The sequence below is a fragment of the Phacochoerus africanus genome, chromosome 13 (assembly GCF_016906955.1).
Source record: "Phacochoerus africanus isolate WHEZ1 chromosome 13, ROS_Pafr_v1, whole genome shotgun sequence".
Classification (NCBI taxonomy): Eukaryota; Metazoa; Chordata; class Mammalia; order Artiodactyla; family Suidae; genus Phacochoerus; species Phacochoerus africanus.
Window position 1 is genome coordinate 78,178,689 of NC_062556.1, and position 17,437 is coordinate 78,196,125.

General features: G+C 59.7%; 1 protein-coding gene across 1 annotated transcript in view; it reads left to right on the plus strand.

Moving 5' to 3' along the window:
* The window catches only part of CUL4A (cullin 4A), a 32,245-nt gene extending 16,174 nt beyond the window's left edge, over positions 1-16,071 (plus strand). Inside the window, exons 9-20 of the mRNA XM_047755713.1 lie at positions 274-341; positions 2,076-2,194; positions 3,599-3,791; positions 5,000-5,104; positions 5,376-5,486; positions 5,739-5,824; positions 6,142-6,249; positions 8,637-8,750; positions 11,332-11,437; positions 11,550-11,722; positions 13,943-14,095; positions 14,960-16,071. Coding sequence (XP_047611669.1) covers positions 274-341; positions 2,076-2,194; positions 3,599-3,791; positions 5,000-5,104; positions 5,376-5,486; positions 5,739-5,824; positions 6,142-6,249; positions 8,637-8,750; positions 11,332-11,437; positions 11,550-11,722; positions 13,943-14,095; positions 14,960-15,055 — 1,432 coding nt within the window. The 3' untranslated portion in view covers positions 15,056-16,071. The remainder of the gene's footprint in view (positions 1-273; positions 342-2,075; positions 2,195-3,598; positions 3,792-4,999; positions 5,105-5,375; positions 5,487-5,738; positions 5,825-6,141; positions 6,250-8,636; positions 8,751-11,331; positions 11,438-11,549; positions 11,723-13,942; positions 14,096-14,959) is intronic.
* The last annotated feature ends 1,366 nt before the right edge of the window (positions 16,072-17,437 follow it).

The window sequence follows — 17,437 nt, forward strand, 5'->3', positions numbered from 1 at the left end:
CGGGGCCTGGGGAGGAAGGGCTTAGCCGAAATCCACGCGGACGGGAGCACCAGGGTTGCCCGTATGCACGCGCAGGCCGCCTCATCTCTGGACCCTGGGGGTTGTTTCTTGCAACTTCAGAGTCTGTGTCGGCAATGGGGGTGACCGACCACCTGTGCAGGAGGCACTCGGGCCCTCTGCTGACCCCCCCAGGCGCGCCCCCGTGGGTGGTCCTGTGCTCTCACAGGCGACCCATCGCCCGTGCTTCCCGATGCGTTCTCTTTTCTTCCGTAGGAAACCACTGATTGCCTGTGTGGAGAAGCAGCTCTTGGGAGAACATTTAACAGCAATTCTGCAGAAAGGTAGGTTCTCCTGACTCCTGTGTCACTTACGCTGACCGCTCGTCCTTAATTCGTCAAGGACGTTGTGAGGCTTCGTGAGTCACAACCCGAGGACGTTTGCTCTTGTGAAAAGGCAGTCGCACAAAATCACCGAAGACACTGCCGCTCCTGCCGTGGCTCAGTGGTAACGAAACTGACCAGTGTCCATGAGGACCCGGGTTTGACCCCTGGTCTCGCTCCGTGGGTTAAGGATCCGGCATTGCCATGAGCTGTGGTGTAGGTCGCAGACGAGGCTCGGGTCTAGTGTCGCTGTGCTGTGGTGGAGGCCGGCCCCTACAGCTCCAGTTAGACCCCTAGCCTGGGAACCTCCATGCGCCTCGGGTACGGTCCTAAAAAGACAAACACACACACAAATTATAGGAAACATGGACATTGGTGTCTCTGATGAGATCCCGTGAAGCCAGAATGAGCCACGGGGGAGGACTCCTGTAAACTGGCTGAGTCTCCCAGCCCTCAGCCAGTTTACAGGAACCCAAGGCTCAGAGCAGCACGGCGTCAGTGCCGCGGCTCTTGCCCCAGACAGAGCCTCAGCCCGGCGCAGGTTTGGTGTCTCCCCGCTCGCAGCCCCCTGGAGCAGCAGCTGGTACGTTGTCTCCGGAGCAGGGCCTTCAGTTACTGTCGACCTCAAACAGAAGCTTCCCGATCCTGCTCGGTGTCTCTTTGGAAGAAAGTGCATCACGTAGACAGTAGACATTTGGGTGATTCGTTTCAGGGCATGTTTTGACAAGCAAGATTGTTTCAAGAAAATAGTGAATCATGTATACTTAAGAACGTAGTCTAATTTTTACTAGAGACCTTTTGCAAAATTAAAATCTGATTTTTGAATTCTTTCTTTTTTTTTTTTTTAGCTTTTTAGGGCCACACCCACGGCATATGGAGGTTCCCAGGCTAGGGGTCAGATCGGAGCTACAGCTGCTGGCCTTCACCACAGCCACAAAACACCAGATCCGAGCCACATCCGCAACTACACCACGCTCACGGCAACGCTGGATCCTTAACCCACTGAGCGAGGCCAGGGATGGAACCCACAACCTCATGGTTCCTAGTCGGTTTCATCTTTGCTGCGCCACTGTGGGAACTCCTGATTTTTGAATTCTTAAGTCATCATTAAGCATTTCAGTAGATAAATTGTAAAATGAAGTATTTGCAGGAGTAGGTCAGAAAGTCATTGAGAGAAACAAGGGGCCTCTGACCCCTTGCCTGGGCGCCCGGGTTGGACGTGTGGGCACTGCGCCTGTTGACAGGTCCCGCAAAGCAGGGACTTAGGCGCCCTCGTGGAGGCTCTTCCGATCGTGTGGTGTTAGCAAACCTTCATGGAGCGGTCGTGCCTAGAGTAGTAAATACCTGGACGCTGCCGCGTCACCTGCCTGATAGACAGTGTTCTCCTCCCGCGCTGCCGTAGGCGGCTGGTATGAAGCGGCTGGGAAAGACCGGATGCGCCAGCTTATCCTTTGGCAGAGGCACTTCCCGGCCGAGGGGCTGAATTAGACGTGACGTGGGCTCAGAGCCCCAGGTCAGAGCTGGTGAGAGAGAGCCTTCTGCAGACGCAGCTGCTGGAGCGGGACGAGGGGAAAGGGGACCTCCCCGGCTGCCGAGGGCAGGGGCGGCTCCTGCGTCCCCGGTCACCTGTGACCTCGTGTGGCCATTGTACCTCGGCCGCCTGCCGCAGCTGCTCACGGTGTCGTGTGACCACAGGGCTGGACCACCTGCTGGACGAGAACAGGGTGCCCGACCTCACGCAGATGTACCAGCTGTTTAGCCGCGTGCGGGGCGGCCAGCAGGCGCTGCTGCAGCATTGGAGCGAGTACATCAAGGTGCGTGCGACCCCCTGGCCGCGGCGGGCAGGCGGTGGCCGTCCCTCTTCCGGGTCACTTGTGCACCCGGTTCTAGGGATGGAGGGGGTCCAGGTGTCAGCTGTGCCCGCTGCCCTCGGCGCTCGTGGTCAGCGTGAGCACCGGCTTACATCAGCGGTCGTGATGGCCTCATCTGCCCTTAGCCATGACCTTTGCGCAGGGGCAGCTGCTGCCCGGGTTGGTGTGTCGGGGTGGTGCGGGTGCTGCTTGTGTCTTGGAAATCCAGGTCTGTGAGCAAGCGTGCGCTTTCAGGCGTGTGCGCAGAAACACGCGCAGGTGGTTCGCACAGAGGCGGGCGCAGGTGAAACGCCAGCCACGTGGCTGAGTTGAGGGCACATGGCAAAGGCCAGTGTCCAGTGTCCCAGTTGTGATGCTGCTTGGTGGCTTTGCCACCTGGTACCTTTGGGAACAAAGGACATGGTCACCGCTTCTGCGTGTGGATCTGTGACCACGGCAGGGAAGTCCAATTAAGTCCAAAAGATAAAATAATCTGGCCTGGAGCCGCCGACCAGGGGTCCTGAGAGACCCGAGCCCAGCGGCCGACACCCCAAGCCCACCTGTGTGCTTCTCCATCTGGGCGGAAGGGCAGTGCTGAGGACGCTGGGCTGGCGCCCGCTGACAGTCCACAAGGAGGCTCTGGCAGTGCAGGAGGTGTGTTCACGGGTCGGGAGTGCCTTCTTTCAGGACCAGTCAGTACTGGAGGGAACGGGGGGAAGGGCGACCCACCCTCACCCCCACCCCCTTGCGGGCGTGCAGCGCCCCCCCCCCCCCCGCCCCGTGGTACTGGTGACACTTCACGCGTGTCTTCTCGCCAGGCACCTGCCCCCTCGGGCATGTGTGCGGGTGTGTCCTCGGAAGGGCGGTTTTAAAAACAGATGTTTGTCATGTTGACTGGCAGGTGTCTTCAGTGCCGCTTGGGCTGGTAGCTTGTCTCGGCAGAGGTGAGCTGCAGCTCTCACACGGGCCTTTAAATGCCTCACCCGGCACCTGTGAGTGAAGAGCCGGGCTCTGGACCATGGTTGTGAGTGAGGAGCAAGCCCATTAGTCAGGAAGTACAAACAGTGGTGTCAGGTTAGGGGACGTCATCTCTCTTTGACGAATTTGTAAGTAAGAGAGTTTTTAAAAGCAGCCGACGGTCCCCCAGTAATTTGTAAATTCTTCCAGAAGCAGGGTTGTAAGCCCAGAGCCTTCTCTGCACATCTGCTTCATCTTTAGGTAGTCCACTACGTTTGGGAAACTTCTGCAAGTAGTTAGCATGCAATGCCAGGAGTGATTAATTTGCATTGACCCGTTGAGAGTGTTAGTGGGAGAGAAATGACGCTGTGCCATACGCCCGGTGAGGACGCGGAGCGCTTGTCCTTGCAGACGTCCGGGACCACCATCGTCATCAACCCAGAAAAGGATAAAGACATGGTGCAGGACCTGCTGGACTTCAAGGACCGCGTGGACCACGTGATCGACGTGTGCTTCCAGAGGAACGAGAAGTTCATCAACCTGATGAAGGAGTCCTTCGAGGCGTTCATCAACAAGCGGCCCAACAAGCCCGCCGAGCTGATCGGTAGGGACCCTCCGCCGCCGCGCCCCCGCGGGAGCCCGCAGAGCGCGGGCAGAGGCTGGTCCCCCACAGCTCACGCTCCTCACGCGGAGGTGGGCCCCTGACGTAGGAGCACACGCGTGTTCAAAACGCGCGCACACGTGCGTGCGTGGATATACTTTAAGTGCGTGTGGACGTTCGCGGCGTTTCCACGAGGGCTCCTGTCGGGGCGACTCTGCAGAGAAGTGAGCGGGAGAGCCCGGCCCCAGTCTGCACGGCCTGCAGCTCCGGGGCCGCCCTTTGTAGAGACGAGGCCCGATGCTCTGTGTGACCACGGGCAAGTCACTTCCGCTCCGAGACTGGCCGTGCGAGGATGACTGCCAGTCTCCGGAGCGTGTTCCACACGAGGTGCTCTGGAGTCACTGTCTCCGTATCCTCCAGGCAGCGTTAAAACAGGGTAAAATCGCACGGCATCTCCTAGGAGAGCACGTTTCAGAAGACACCGTCTTTAGAAGGTCACTTTGTATAGTTATTTCACGATGACATCAAAATGTATTTCAGGATTCATAGGATTTCACTAGTGAGTAGTTTTTTCCAGCTCCAGGAGGCAGAGGCAGAGAAAGGCGATGCAGAGTCGGGCTCTGCCGAAGGGGGGGGGGGGGGGATGCGGTGTTCCTTGTACCGGGGTCTGCTTTGGTGTGCGTGCAGGGGGTGTTTCACCCTGGAGCGCGGGTAGCAAAAGAACTACTAACGGCAAGGCAGTGACTGTGGCCTTCGAACCACTTTGGGGTGTGGTTTCTCTAAAGATGAGTGTTTCGGGAGCCCGGCCCGCCACCCCTCCAAGCCAGGGCAGGTTAGTAGTGTAGCTCAGAGACCAGAGCCCAGGTAGAACTAACTGCTCGGGTCCCTGCGTCGTCCCCCTGGATGTCACCCCTCGCAGCCCGAAAGCGGTCGCGCCTGCGTGAGCCAGGCGTGGCCCATCCTTCAGACGGGCTGGCCCGGTCTCTGGAGCAGGGGCGTGCCCTGACGCCCAGCATGTGATTGGCGTCTCGTCTCAGGCGCCCTGAAAGCGCGGGCCGTGGAAAGCTGGTGTTGGCCTTGTCAAGTAGCAGCATCCTCTGGGAAAGGCCGCGTCCAGTCCTTGCTTGTGGAAATGAAAGCTCTTCTTTCTCCATTTAGAACGTGTATCACACAGTGGCGCTTACCTTTCAAATGATTTTGAACTCTTACAGCAAAGCACGTTGACTCAAAACTGAGGGCGGGTAATAAAGAGGCCACGGACGAGGAGCTGGAGAGGATCCTGGACAAGGTCATGATCATATTCAGGTTCATCCACGGTGAGAAACGCCCTCCTCGCCCTCCCGCTGCGGGCGCGTAGGAACACCCTCCGCCCAGACGCCCGCCTCCCGGCCGTCGTCCCAGGAGCAACGGCGCCTGCCCCGCGCCTGTGCCGGGGGGCAGAGCGGCCGCAGCCCCGGGCGCTGGTCGTGGGGAGGCTTTGCCGGGGTCTGGGTGCCCAGGGCGGGCTGGTGGCCGAGTGGGCACCCTTGGGGGACATTTGCACACCAGCTGCCTGACGTCTTCATGACTCTTGTTGGCTTAAAACAGGTAAAGACGTCTTTGAAGCATTTTATAAAAAAGACTTGGCCAAAAGACTCCTCGTTGGAAAAAGTGCCTCTGTCGATGCCGAGAAGTCGATGCTGTCGAAACTGAAGCATGGTAAGGCCGGCGGGCGGCGGTGGGCGGGCGGGCAGCGGGCGGGCGGCGGCGGGCAGGCGGGCGGCGGGCGGGCGGGGCGGCGGGCGGGGGCGGGCAGGCGGGCGGGCGGGCAGCGGGCGGGCGGCGGCGGGCAGGCGGACGGCGGCGGGCGGGCGGGTGGCGGGCGGGCGGCGGCGGGCAGGCGGCGGGCAGGCAGGTGGGCGGGAGCTCCGCGCCGTCCGCTGTCCCGCGACGCCTGCCCCTTGTGTACAGAGTGCGGCGCGGCCTTCACCAGCAAGCTGGAGGGCATGTTCAAGGACATGGAGCTGTCCAAGGACATCATGGTCCACTTCAAGCAGGCAAGTGGGGTCCACGCCCCTGAGGCGGCCCAGCCAACGCCCCGCGCCGCCAGCAGCATCCCCCCGAGAAACGCACGCCAAAACCGTGACCTAAATGAGCTCAGTGGTGCCTTAATTGGTATGAAACCAAAGAAGAAGAAAAAATATTTCTAGAGACCTGAGAACCGGGGATGTGGCTTCAGTGGAATATTGTCCAGGGAGCAAAGAAAAGCACATTAAATAACATTTCGGAAAGTACACCATTTACCTTGTAAGGAACAAATTATTTCGATCATGTTCTAAGAGAATCATCTTGTCCTGATTTGCTCTGTTCTCAGTACATGCAGAACCAGAGCGACCCGGGCTCTATAGACCTGACGGTGAATATTCTCACGATGGGGTACTGGCCGACCTACACACCCATGGATGTGCATTTAACTCCAGAGGTGAGTGTCCGCGAGGCTCTGTGTCCTTTATTGGTAAGTGGCTGGTGCTGCCCGGGCATCACAGGCGTCCCCCTTGTGACCTGGTGCCGGGCAGCCTCTCCCCAGAAGGCTCTAGAGCCCATACTCAGAGAAGACCTCAGCCTCTCCGTCGTCCCTGGAAAGCTGTGCCTCCACGTTCCCAGCTCCCTGACTTACTGTGTCCACCAACTGGCCGTCAGGAAGTCACTGGCACAGCCCTGCCTGCCCGCAGCTGTGGGCCTCCCTGTCTGGCTTCTCCCCCATGTCAGATGCGAGGGGCCGCTGTGTCCACATCACTTGGGCGAAGGGCCGGGGGCCAGGGGGCCAGCTGTGTCCGTGCCACTCGAGCAAGGGGCAGGGGGCCGGCCGGCTCTGTCTGTGTCACTCTGGCGAGGGGTAGCAGGGAGCTGTGTCCATGTCACTCTGGTCTCTGGGGACGTGCGGGTGCCAGGGAGGACCCTGGGCTCGGGTCCTTAAGGTCCCTCGGTAGTGACACGGAGGGCCCGGGCACGGCGTGGTGCCTTCCAGGAAGAGGCGGCGCCGCAGCGGCCCTGGGGCCAGAGACCAGCCTCCCAGCGGCTCTGCCCTTCCTGAGACCGTGCGTCTTCTTGGATCTTCTTCTTTCTGACCCTGCTGGTCGGCTGGTCGGCTGCCTTTGTCGTTTTCTTCTTTTCCTTCCCGTGTCCGGAGGGCTGATGTTCCCAGAAGGGCCTGGCGACCGTGGCTACATGGCCGCCCAGGCTCAGCACCCCTCCCTGAAGCCCTCCATCCTGGCCCTGGAGGCCAAGGCCGTGGGCCCCCACCTGCTCGTCTCCTGCTCCCAGGCCTGTGTGCAGCCCTCTGGAGGGAGCCTCTTCTCCAGAAGCCCGAGGCCCTGCTCAGCGCAGCCCTTATGGCCTCGCTTCGCCCCCACCCCGGCCGCGCTGCAGGCCTTTTCAGGCCCCCTGGGATGGCCCCCACACCTTTCGCCCTCCGTGCTGCGTGGGCGTTGCCGAGGGTGGCTGGAGCACCGTCAGATTCCGAAAGCTGACCCGGATGTGACTCCTGCCCACGTGTGGCTGTGCTGCCCTTCTGCTGGTCGTCCCGGCCCGGTTCTCTGTGGCAGTTCCTCTGGGTGCCAGGCCAGGACCCGCGGTGCCGGGACCTGCGCCCTGTCCTTTTTCGTCGTAGCAGCAGCACGACCTTTCCTTCCCTTGTGATGCTGACCTGTGCTGACGGTGCAGGCCACGTCCAGCCAGAGCCCTACGCGGGCCCTGTCGTTTCCTGATTGTATCTCACCCAGGGCTGCCCGGGGTCCCTCTGCCCCCCGTGATCGTGTGGTTGTCAGCCCGTTGTTACAGGTGGAATCTGTCTTACATTTGAGCCTAGAATGCTAACTGGCCCTTAGTAAACACCCAGTGTTAGCTGCCCTTGGAATCATGTACTTCCAGTCCTAGGAATTAACCTCCAGGGAATACGCTTTAGAAGGATGGCGCGTTGTGGATTTTGCCCTGGGTGTGACGGGACACAGTAGACGGCTTTGTCCTCTGGGGTTCGATGGTGCTGAAGGTGGTCGTGGGTCTGTGGGTGACTGCGACTCTTGAGCTGAGTTTTGAAGTATGGAAAGGAGTTTGCCAGCTGGTGGCCCCGGCTGCCCCTGGGACAGAAGCCCAGAGGCCCTGGACGCCAGCCCCAGCCCGGGACCTGTGGCCTTCTTTCCCGACACCTGGGGCAGCAGCGCGGAGGCCAGGCCTGGCCTTGCCCCCTCGCCCTCCGCCCGGGGCCATGGGCGCAGTTGAAGCAGCCGCAGATCCGGCCGTGGGCAGCGAGGGCAAGGAGCCCACGGAGAACGAGGCTAGGAGGGCGCTCTGCTGGGGGCAGAGGGCCGCCGGAGGACTGTCCTCTGACCCGGGACGCCAGGGCTGGCGTGGGGCTGGGGACAAGCCCACAGGACCGTCTGACCCCAGAGGACAGGAGGCTTGGCGGGCGTGCCCCCAGGGTCATCTGACAGGTCACTCGGAGCCCAATGAGACCAGTGGTGTTGGCGGCACCGAGGCAGGCGATGCCAGCCCTGGGGGGCGGGGGGTAGGGGCTGAGGAGCCCCCGGGCTCACGGCAGAGCCCGGGCAGCCACGCGGCCAGGCTGGGGGGCTGGGAGGGCCCGGGGGCCCCCCTCCCGGGAAGGGTTGCAAAGCACACGGGCTGCGTCGGCCTCCGGAGAACATAGTGGTCCCCCAGGGCAGCAGCGGCCCGGGGCAGGCGGGTGCTGGCAAAGCGGAACTGACCTTTCGTTCAGCCAGGCGGTACCGGGAAGACTGGGCACGGAACGGTGGGCGGGGCTTAGACCTAGGTGTTGGGCATAATTCAGCTTGTTTTTCCTGTGCTTGACAGATGGTTAAACTCCAGGAAGTGTTCAAGACCTTTTACCTGGGAAAGCACAGCGGCCGCAAACTTCAGTGGCAGACGGCCCTGGGGCATGCCGTGTTAAAAGCGGAGTTTAAAGAAGTAGGTGCTTTGGCTGCCGTGTTTCTCTCAAGCGTGTTAGTAGAGTATTTTACAGTTGTGATGGAACCTCGGCAACACAGAAAGGAAACGCTTCTTCAGTGTAACTCAGCACTGGCCTTTCACTGGCCAGTGCAATTGCAGTTGAAGGATTAATATTCTAATTCATAAAAATAAGAGAAAGCATTTACCTGATTAAAAACAGAGCCAAGGGTGTGAAGAGGCAGGTCCTAAAAGCACCGTGTCTGTGAAAATGTGCCACTTCTCTGCCAGTCAAGGAGTTACAAGTTAAAAAACAAGGAGTTCCCACTCAGCGGAAACGAATCCAACTAGGATCCATGAGGTTGTGGGTTCGATCCCTGGCCTCACTCAGTGGGTTAGGGATCCAGCGTTGCCGTGAGCTGTGGCGTAGGTCGCAGACGCGGCTCGGATCTGGCATTGCTGTGCCTGTGGTGTAGGCCGGCGGCTGCAGCTCCGATTCAACCCCTAGCCTGGGAACCTCCGTGTGCTGTGGCTGCGGCCCTAAAAAGATAGAAAAGGAGAAAAAAGAACACTCGTTGCAGCGCTGTTTTTAAAAGTGATCACTTAAGCCTCTTCCCTGCTGCCGCCGAGTCTCCCGGAGTCTCAGGATTCAGCCTCACCTATGACCACAGCCACAGCTGAGGGAGGCATTGCTGCTGGGGGAGTAATGGCGCTAATGCTCACGCTGCTCTACCAGAGGCCCTCATCCCCCACAGCCCAGCACACGGAAGCTGCCAAAGCCTTGGACAAGCGCCGAGCCCGTCTTCGAGCGCCTGGACCCCATGGTGATGAGCCGACGCGTGTCACGTCGGGGGGGTCCTCTGCTGAGCTCAGATCAGCCCGATTAAGGGCGATGACAGCAAGAGCCAGGGGGACCGGTGGGCCTCTGTGAACCCCGTGTGGTTGCAGTGAGCAGTGGTGAAGGACCACGGCACAGGGTCTCAGGCCAGGGATGTCGTCGGGGAGTACGTCAGATGCAGGAAATGGGCAAATGAAAAAAAACTGGCTCTTGGAGTTCCCATCGTGGCTCAGCGGTAACGAACCTGACTGCTCTCCATGAGGACATGGGTTCAATCCCTGGCCTCGCTCAGTGGGTTGAGGATCTGGCATTGCTCCGAGCTGTGGTGTGGGTCGTAGATCGGCTTGGATCCAGCATTGCTGTGGCTGTGGTGTAGGCTGGCAGCTACAGCTCCAATTCTACCCCCAAGCCTGGAAACCTCCATATGCCTCGTGTGTGGCCCTAAAAAGACAAAAAAGAAGAGAAAAATGCATCTAGTATTTATAAATGAAAGAAACGTTTCATAAAATAGTCCATATTTGAATTTTTCAGTTTTGTAAACAAAATTCAATTAGATAGCCAAAAAATTTAGAAGTTATTTTGCTATTATATTTCCTATCTATACTTTTTGCATAAATTACGTGCACAGACATATAGTTTACACATAAGTGATACACGGTTCCTTCTGTGTTACTGCGCCAGGTGAGGTGTAGAAAACCACATACTACGTACTAGTCCTTCAGGTACCACAAGAGTCCGATTCCACGGCCCCTTACTGGCCGCCGCGCCCCCCGCCGGGCCTGGGAGCCCTCACACAGGGGGCCTCTGCCGCCAGCTGGACTTGGTGGGCCGGAGTGAGTGGGAATCGAGAGCTGCCAGACAGACCACCGAGACAGGGTATCACAGAGAGGTGAGGCCTGGCCCTTGGTGTGTGAGCGTCACGACGGAGAAGACGGTATAGGCCTCGCTTTTGCAGCACTTCGCTGCTGGAGCTCCTGCTGTGGCACAGCAGGCTGAGGGTCCAGCATGCCGCAGCAGCGTCTCCTTGGCCACATGGGTTCAATCCCTGGCCTGGGAACTTCCATTTGCCTCAGGTGCAGCCTGAAACAGAAAGAAAGAAAGAAAGGAAGGAAGGAAGGAAAAGAAAGGAAAGAAAGGAAAGAAAGAATAAAAATCATTCTTTGCTGAAAACACGCTGCCCATCACCTGAGCCTTCAGCAGCCAGTCGTGGTCTTTTCCTGGTGGAGGGGCCAAACTGTGCGAGTCACGACTCAGGACGCAGACGCCAAGGGAGAGGCGCTTGGCACGGGGTCGCCCTGACCCCGGTCTGCACGGTCCCGGAGGTGTGACCCTGTGCCCGCTCCACCCTGGTTCTGTTCACTCCAGTGCTGGCGTGAGCTTCCCTCCCCCAGGTCCTGCCCCTGTGCCTTCTGCTCTGCCCGTCCCTGCCCTCGTGGTGTCCCCACAGCCGTCCCGAGGACCTCGGCGAGCGTGAGGCGCCGTCGGGTCTGTAGCAGTGACCTCGGGCCTCGCAGCCCCCGTCATTCTCGTTGAGCGCGGCTCACCAAAGACCTTGCCTGCTGCTCTCAAGCTACGTCACGAGGAGAATGACGCGCAGTCCCGAGTCGTTTCATTCTCGTACAGTCAGTAACGTCACTTCCGACTCAGCGGGCAGTGGGTGCTTTCCTACTCCAGCCCCCGACGGCCCGAGAGCGCGAAGCCGCTGCTTGGGAATGTCCGCGACGGCGCGCACGCCTGACGGGCGGCGCGTCTGCTCTCTTGCAGGGGAAGAAGGAGTTCCAGGTGTCGCTCTTCCAGACGCTGGTGCTGCTCATGTTCAACGAGGGCGACGGCTTCAGCTTCGAGGAGATAAAGGCGGCCACCGGCATAGGTATGGGCACCGCCCGCGCCGCGTCCCCGGCCCGGCCGCCGCAGAGCTGGCCTCACCGGGGCGCAGCTGCCACGGGCGGCCCTGACCTGGGCTGCGCTCTCTCCCCGCCCAGAGGACGGCGAGCTGCGGAGGACCTTGCAGTCCTTGGCCTGCGGCAAAGCTCGGGTTCTGATCAAGAGTCCCAAAGGGAAGGAGGTGGAAGACGGAGACAAGCTCTTTTTCAACGGGGACTTCAAGCACAAGTTGTTCCGGATAAAGATCAACCAGATTCAGATGAAGGAGACCGTACGTACCCCTGCTCCTCTTGCCCAGGCGGCGCGCGGGCCCGAGACCGGTAGCCTGCAGTCACTTCTCCCTGCGCCGGACGGCACCGCGGCGCCTGGGAGAGGAACGTCGGTTCCTGACAGGCTCACAGTGGGAGTGGGGATCCGAAGGAGAGGCACGTCACCGAGCGGTGCGACCCGTCAGAGCCTCGTCGCCGGGGTTCTGTGAGCAGCCAGCCCTTGGCCTCGGCCGGGCTCCCGGGGTGGACGTGGGAGGCTCCTGCCACTCGGCCCACGGGTGTCGTGTCTGTGACCCGCATGGATGGAGCGTCTGAGCTTCGATCAGACGCTCCAGGGTTCGGCTCGGAGCAGGTTCTGGATGGCTGCCGGGGCCCTTCCCGAGGCGGAGCCCCTCAGAGCAGGTGTCAGCTGCCCCTGGGACCTGCAGCACAGGATGTATGGCCTTTGGAGCAGGGGGTCGGTCCCAACAGGGCGGCGACTCTGATGGTCCGAGGTGGGGGCCGGTCCGCTCAGGTTACGCAGGAGGAAACACAGGAGGCCAGTAAGTGCAGCAAATGCACCTGGATGCCTACGCTCAGCAGTCATTTCCCGTGTCAGGTTAAGAGAAGGTTCTCTTTCTGGTCCGTCAATTTGGGAAACGTAAAGTTTGGTAATATCCCGAGTGGGCAGCGACATGAGGAAGCAGCTTTATGTGTTTATTTTTTAAGAGTTGTTGGACGCGTACAGCGCTGCTACTGGGTCATTTGACACGTCTGTGAAGGTTTAATGCCCGTGGCGTTTGTTCCGTCTTTCCTTTTTTTTTAATCTTTTTGTCTTTTTCCAGGGCTGCACCTGCGGCATATGGAGGTTCCCAGGTTCCCAGGCTAGGGGTCTAATTGGAGCTATAGCTGCCGGCCTACGCCACAGTCTCAGCAACGCAGGATCCAAGCTGCATCTGCGACCTACACCACAGCTCACGGCAACGCCGGATCCTTAACCCACTGAGCAAGGCCAGGGATCAAACCCACGATCTCATGGTTCCTAGTCGGATTCGTTAACCACTGAGCCACGCCAGGAACCCCTGTTCCATCTTTCCTACGAGTAGCTACCAGAGTGATCAAAGGGCGTGAGCTTCTGGACTTAGCGTTCCGAGGTGGGCCAGTCTGTCGCCTCTTTGCCCAGGGGTGGCCTGTCCTGCCACCTGTTCACACTCAGCCTTTTTCTCTGATGTGTGTGCGAAACCCCTTCTCCCTGCGCGCTCTCTGCACCGTTCCCCTGCACCCCCGTGTCGCTCCTTGTCAGGCGATGCCCTGGCCTCCTTCCGTGGCAGGGCTTGGCTTTTAAGGGTGTGGCAGAATCCACCGGGTGGATCAGATCAGAGCATCCTCAGGGCTCACCCGCAGAGTTTGACGGGACCCTTGCTGAAAGGCAGCTGGGTGTTTCCATTTCTGGGAAGACGACTGTTTTGCGCAGACACTCCTGTGCCCCTGGTCGGCCTGTCTCCTGAGTGGAAGCGCAACTGGGCGCTCGGGCCTGTTCCCACCCCAGCCTCACGGGGTCCCGCCCCCGCCCACCTCGGCCCGCCCCACTGTCACAGGCCCAGAGTAGTTCTGGCCACTTTCGTGTGGCTTTCCTTGGGTCCTGGGGGCATCTGTGCGCCATTGAGTTGCTTGTACAAATGAGGAGATCTCTCTAGTCCTCGACTCCTCCCCTTTTAGAGCTGGTGTGACACTGGCCGGGGCTGTGAGCAGTCGGGCTGCTGACGGGAGGCGGCTCAGCACGTGCTTCTTGGGACCAGCTCTTCATCCCGTCCCAGGCCTTTCTTTTGAAATCATTCCCCACTGAGCTTCAAGGCGAGTGCGGACCTCTGTCCTGTCTCCCTTCGGACCGTCTGTCCAGATGAGCAGTCGTGGCGCGACCCCGGGATCCTGTCCGGGAGCTTCACGAGGGCTATGGGTGTCCTGACACTGAGCCAGGCCGACGCGCCTGGAGTCCGTCCCATGGCTGCTGGGCTTTGTCCTTTCTCTGTGGCACCACGGGACCTCAGCCAGGATCGTATACAGTTTATAACTTTTTAGGCTCAAAAGCTTGTCAAGGTTTGGCTCCGAAGTTAAGCAGTTTTACTAGGACAAACCAACTGCACAGCAGGGCGGGATTCGTGCGCAGTTGGGCCTCTCTTCTACCCGGAGGCGCAGCAGCCCCAGCACAGGTGAGCACGCCTGCGCACCCTTGTCCCGAGCAGGTGGAGGAGCAGGTGAGCACCACGGAGCGCGTGTTCCAGGACCGGCAGTACCAGATCGACGCCGCCATCGTCAGGATCATGAAGATGCGCAAGACACTGGGCCACAACCTGCTGGTCTCCGAGCTGTACAACCAGCTGAAGTTCCCGGTCAAGGTAAACGCCGGCACGTGGCCAGCTCGCGCGTCTGCCAGACACCTGCAGAGCACACGCCACTCGCCCCAGGAAGCTTCTGTGTGTGTCTGCTGCGGCCAGCGGGGCCTCACCCAGACGTCCCTGGCTGTGACGTGCTGGTGGTGCCCCAGAGCCTGCTGGCCAGGGCAGGTCCCCGCCGGGGTCACTGTCCTGCCCGGTGGGGGAGGGGGGTGCCAGGCAAGCTGGGGGCCAAGCATCCCCCTGGGAACTGGCCCATCAGCCGGCCACCGAGCCCACCACCTGCGCTTCTGGGCGTGAAGTTCTACGACCCGGTGTTGTCCCATCCACGTGGCTCGGGGAGGAGGACGCTGGGCGGTGCTCTGCGCTCCTGGGCAGAGGGGTTGGGCGGGAAAGCCGAGAGGACCGGCTTGGGGCTGCAGCCCTGCTCAGCGTGGATGAGGGGGGTGCTGAGGGGAGCCTGCGCCCTGAGAGGCGGCAGCCAGGCCCCCCACGCGCGTGCTGGGCGCGTGGACTCCCTTGCCTGTCTGGAGAAGGAGCACGTGGGTCTGGTATCTCTGTGCCCGGAGCGTGTGCAGCAAAGACAGGTGACAAATACAGCAACTGGGGAGAACTGTCCACAGAGGTGGACACGCCCAAGGGCCTCAGAGTCCCCTCCAGACACGAGTGAGGGCCAGGCTCTGCGGGTGACCTCGGGGCGTTCACCTCTGGGCCGCGTCACCCGACCGCCGAAGGAAGCCCCTTGCCCACCACAGGACGGCGCGCTCGCATCCCGGGAGATGCATGTTTGGGGGTGCCGCCATCCCACGCCCACGCTCACCCCTTTTGCGTGGCCGCTCTCATCGGGCGTGCGTTTCTCTTTCCCAGCCCGGAGATTTGAAGAAGAGGATCGAGTCCCTCATCGACAGAGACTACATGGAGCGGGACAAGGACAGTCCGAACCAGTACCACTACGTGGCCTGAGGCCCGGCGGCGCCGCCGTGCGACGCGAGAATGTATCTTCAGGGCAGAGACACTCGGTGCTGTTGCCAGGGCTTTCCGGGCCTGGACAGCACGGCTGCTTTGGGACTGGAAGGCGGGGGGGATTCCGGGACCGCCCTTCGCAGGCTCAAGGGCTTGCAAAGGGTGCGTGCGTCTTGCCTGCAGTTCTTCCTCCTGCTCTTTTAGGCGTTTTAAGTGCGGAGTGACCCTGACAGCTTCTCTGTGAGGTGGTGTTCTTGCGGCAGCGCCGAGCGTTGGGCGTGTGCGTGGCCTGCGTGCGCGGGGGGCAGACCCCGCGTGCTGCCTCCTGCAGCCACGGGCCACCGGGTGTCCTGCAGACATGCCGCCCGCACTGGCGAGCACTTAGGCGACCGTGGGACCCTCAACTGGTGAACGTTAGGGAGGAACAGTCAGTGTTAAAAACTGGCTAATGATTATGCAACCCGAATGCTAGCACCTGTTTGTTTCGTTTCTTTTCAAAAAGTTTTCAACTTTGATGACCGATTTCTTTTACGATGAGGTTTCTCGGTGAGATCTCCGCTGTGCCAAGAGGACCTTGCGTCTGACATGTGTGATGCCGCGAGCGCGTCAGCGTCTTCGTCGGGTTTCTGCTAAGTTACTTGGGAATCCCTGTTGGAGGGTGGCAGGGGTGGTGTGTGTGTGCTCTTCTCCGATTGAGTCTCGCGGGCCCCGGCCCCCACGCCGGGGTGACTGCCGTGTGAGTTTTTCTAACTGCAGGATTGGTGAGAGTGCGACAGTCAAGTTTGGTTTTGCTTCCTCGGGCCGGGCGGGGCGGCTGTTCTCTGCTGTAACCACGGAGGACAGGGGCCCTCGGGACGTGGGGTCTGGGGGTTCACGTTGTGTGCGTGGGGCGAGGCGGACGGGCGGCGGCAGCGTGGTGACGAGGACAGAGATACTGCTGTGGGAACGTTGAGAAGGTCTTTATGTTTCACATGATAGCATGTTTCACTTTGATTAAAAGCTGCCAAAGGAATTTCGATCATGGTGTAAGTGTCGAAAGCAATATTTTCTGGAACATCTACCAAGTTTATATCATTTGATTTTTGTGCTAAATTATTAAAAGATTCTCCCTTTTTGAAACATGCGTGCCTACAATACAGCATCTCACGTGTTTCCATGTGACAATCCTGACTCTCGCGGGAGCACCCTTACCTAGAGGTGTACATTCTTGTCGGCGACTCCCGCGCTGTGTGGCCAGTAAGAGGCCGAATAGAGTCTACTTACCTTAGGCTCTAAGTTCGCTGTCTCCAGGTTGTTAATGCTGTAATTTAACGCAGACTTACTCTGAATAAATTCACTTAATTGGCTTTAAACTTAGATTAATAAGGCTGTGGGTGCAGACAGCACCCTTCTAACCCTGGGCACCTGCAGCTCCTGCAGGACAGGAGGGCAGGGCGACCGCGTCTTGCCACAGGCCACACCTGGTGACGCCAGGGCAGCCTGGCCTCTGACCTCTCAGGGTCATTTAAGGGTTTAGTTCAGCCACGAGCTGTAGGTCGCAGGCTCGGCTCGAATCCTGCGTGGCTGTGGCTGCGGTGCAGGCCAGCAGCTGTAGCTCCGATTCAGCCCGTAGCCTGGGAACCGCCACGTGCCGCAGGGGCGGCCCCCGAAAAAGAAGAAAAAAGCTACTGTTTTCTGTCAGTGAAAGGTCGGTGTGGTAAAGCAGGCAGTAAAGAGGAAGTGATTGCAAAGGAAGACACTTGACGAAAAAGCTACGAAATGGGAAGGAAGACGCTGAAATTTATTTCCATTTTTTAATTTTCTTTTTGGGCCGCACCCACGGCGTATGGAGGTTCCCGGCCAGGGGTCGAATTGGAGCTGCAGCTGCCACTCTGCACCACAGCTCCCAGCAACGCCGGGTCCTCAACCCACGGAGCGAGGCCAGGGGTACTAGTCGGGTTCGTTACCACTGAGCCACGAGAGAAACTCCGTAAGATCCATTTTTTTAAAAACAGTAACAAAATGACATTCTTAAAAATCTACATGGGGGACAGGTTTAAAATAAAAAACTGGCAAATTCGAGGGTAAAACTAAATGCTGAGTGCTTTTGTGTGCACATAACTAAGCCAGGCAAGTGCAGCCGGGCCCTTGGTGGGTGTAAGAGTCGGAGCTGGGGACACGGCCAGTGAGCACAGACCAGACCCAAGAGCCTCGGGGGAGGGGACATCGGGCCCCGGCTGGGGGCCGTGGAAGTGCGTTTGCAGGGCCGCCATGGCCCTTGCTGGGTCTGGGCTGGGGGCTGTGTCGGGGTCACGGCTGGAAGACAGAGACTGGATGGGTCAGGAGAGGGGCACTGGGTGACAGACGCCGAGCAGCGGGAACGCTTGCCTGGGCGGCCGAGCC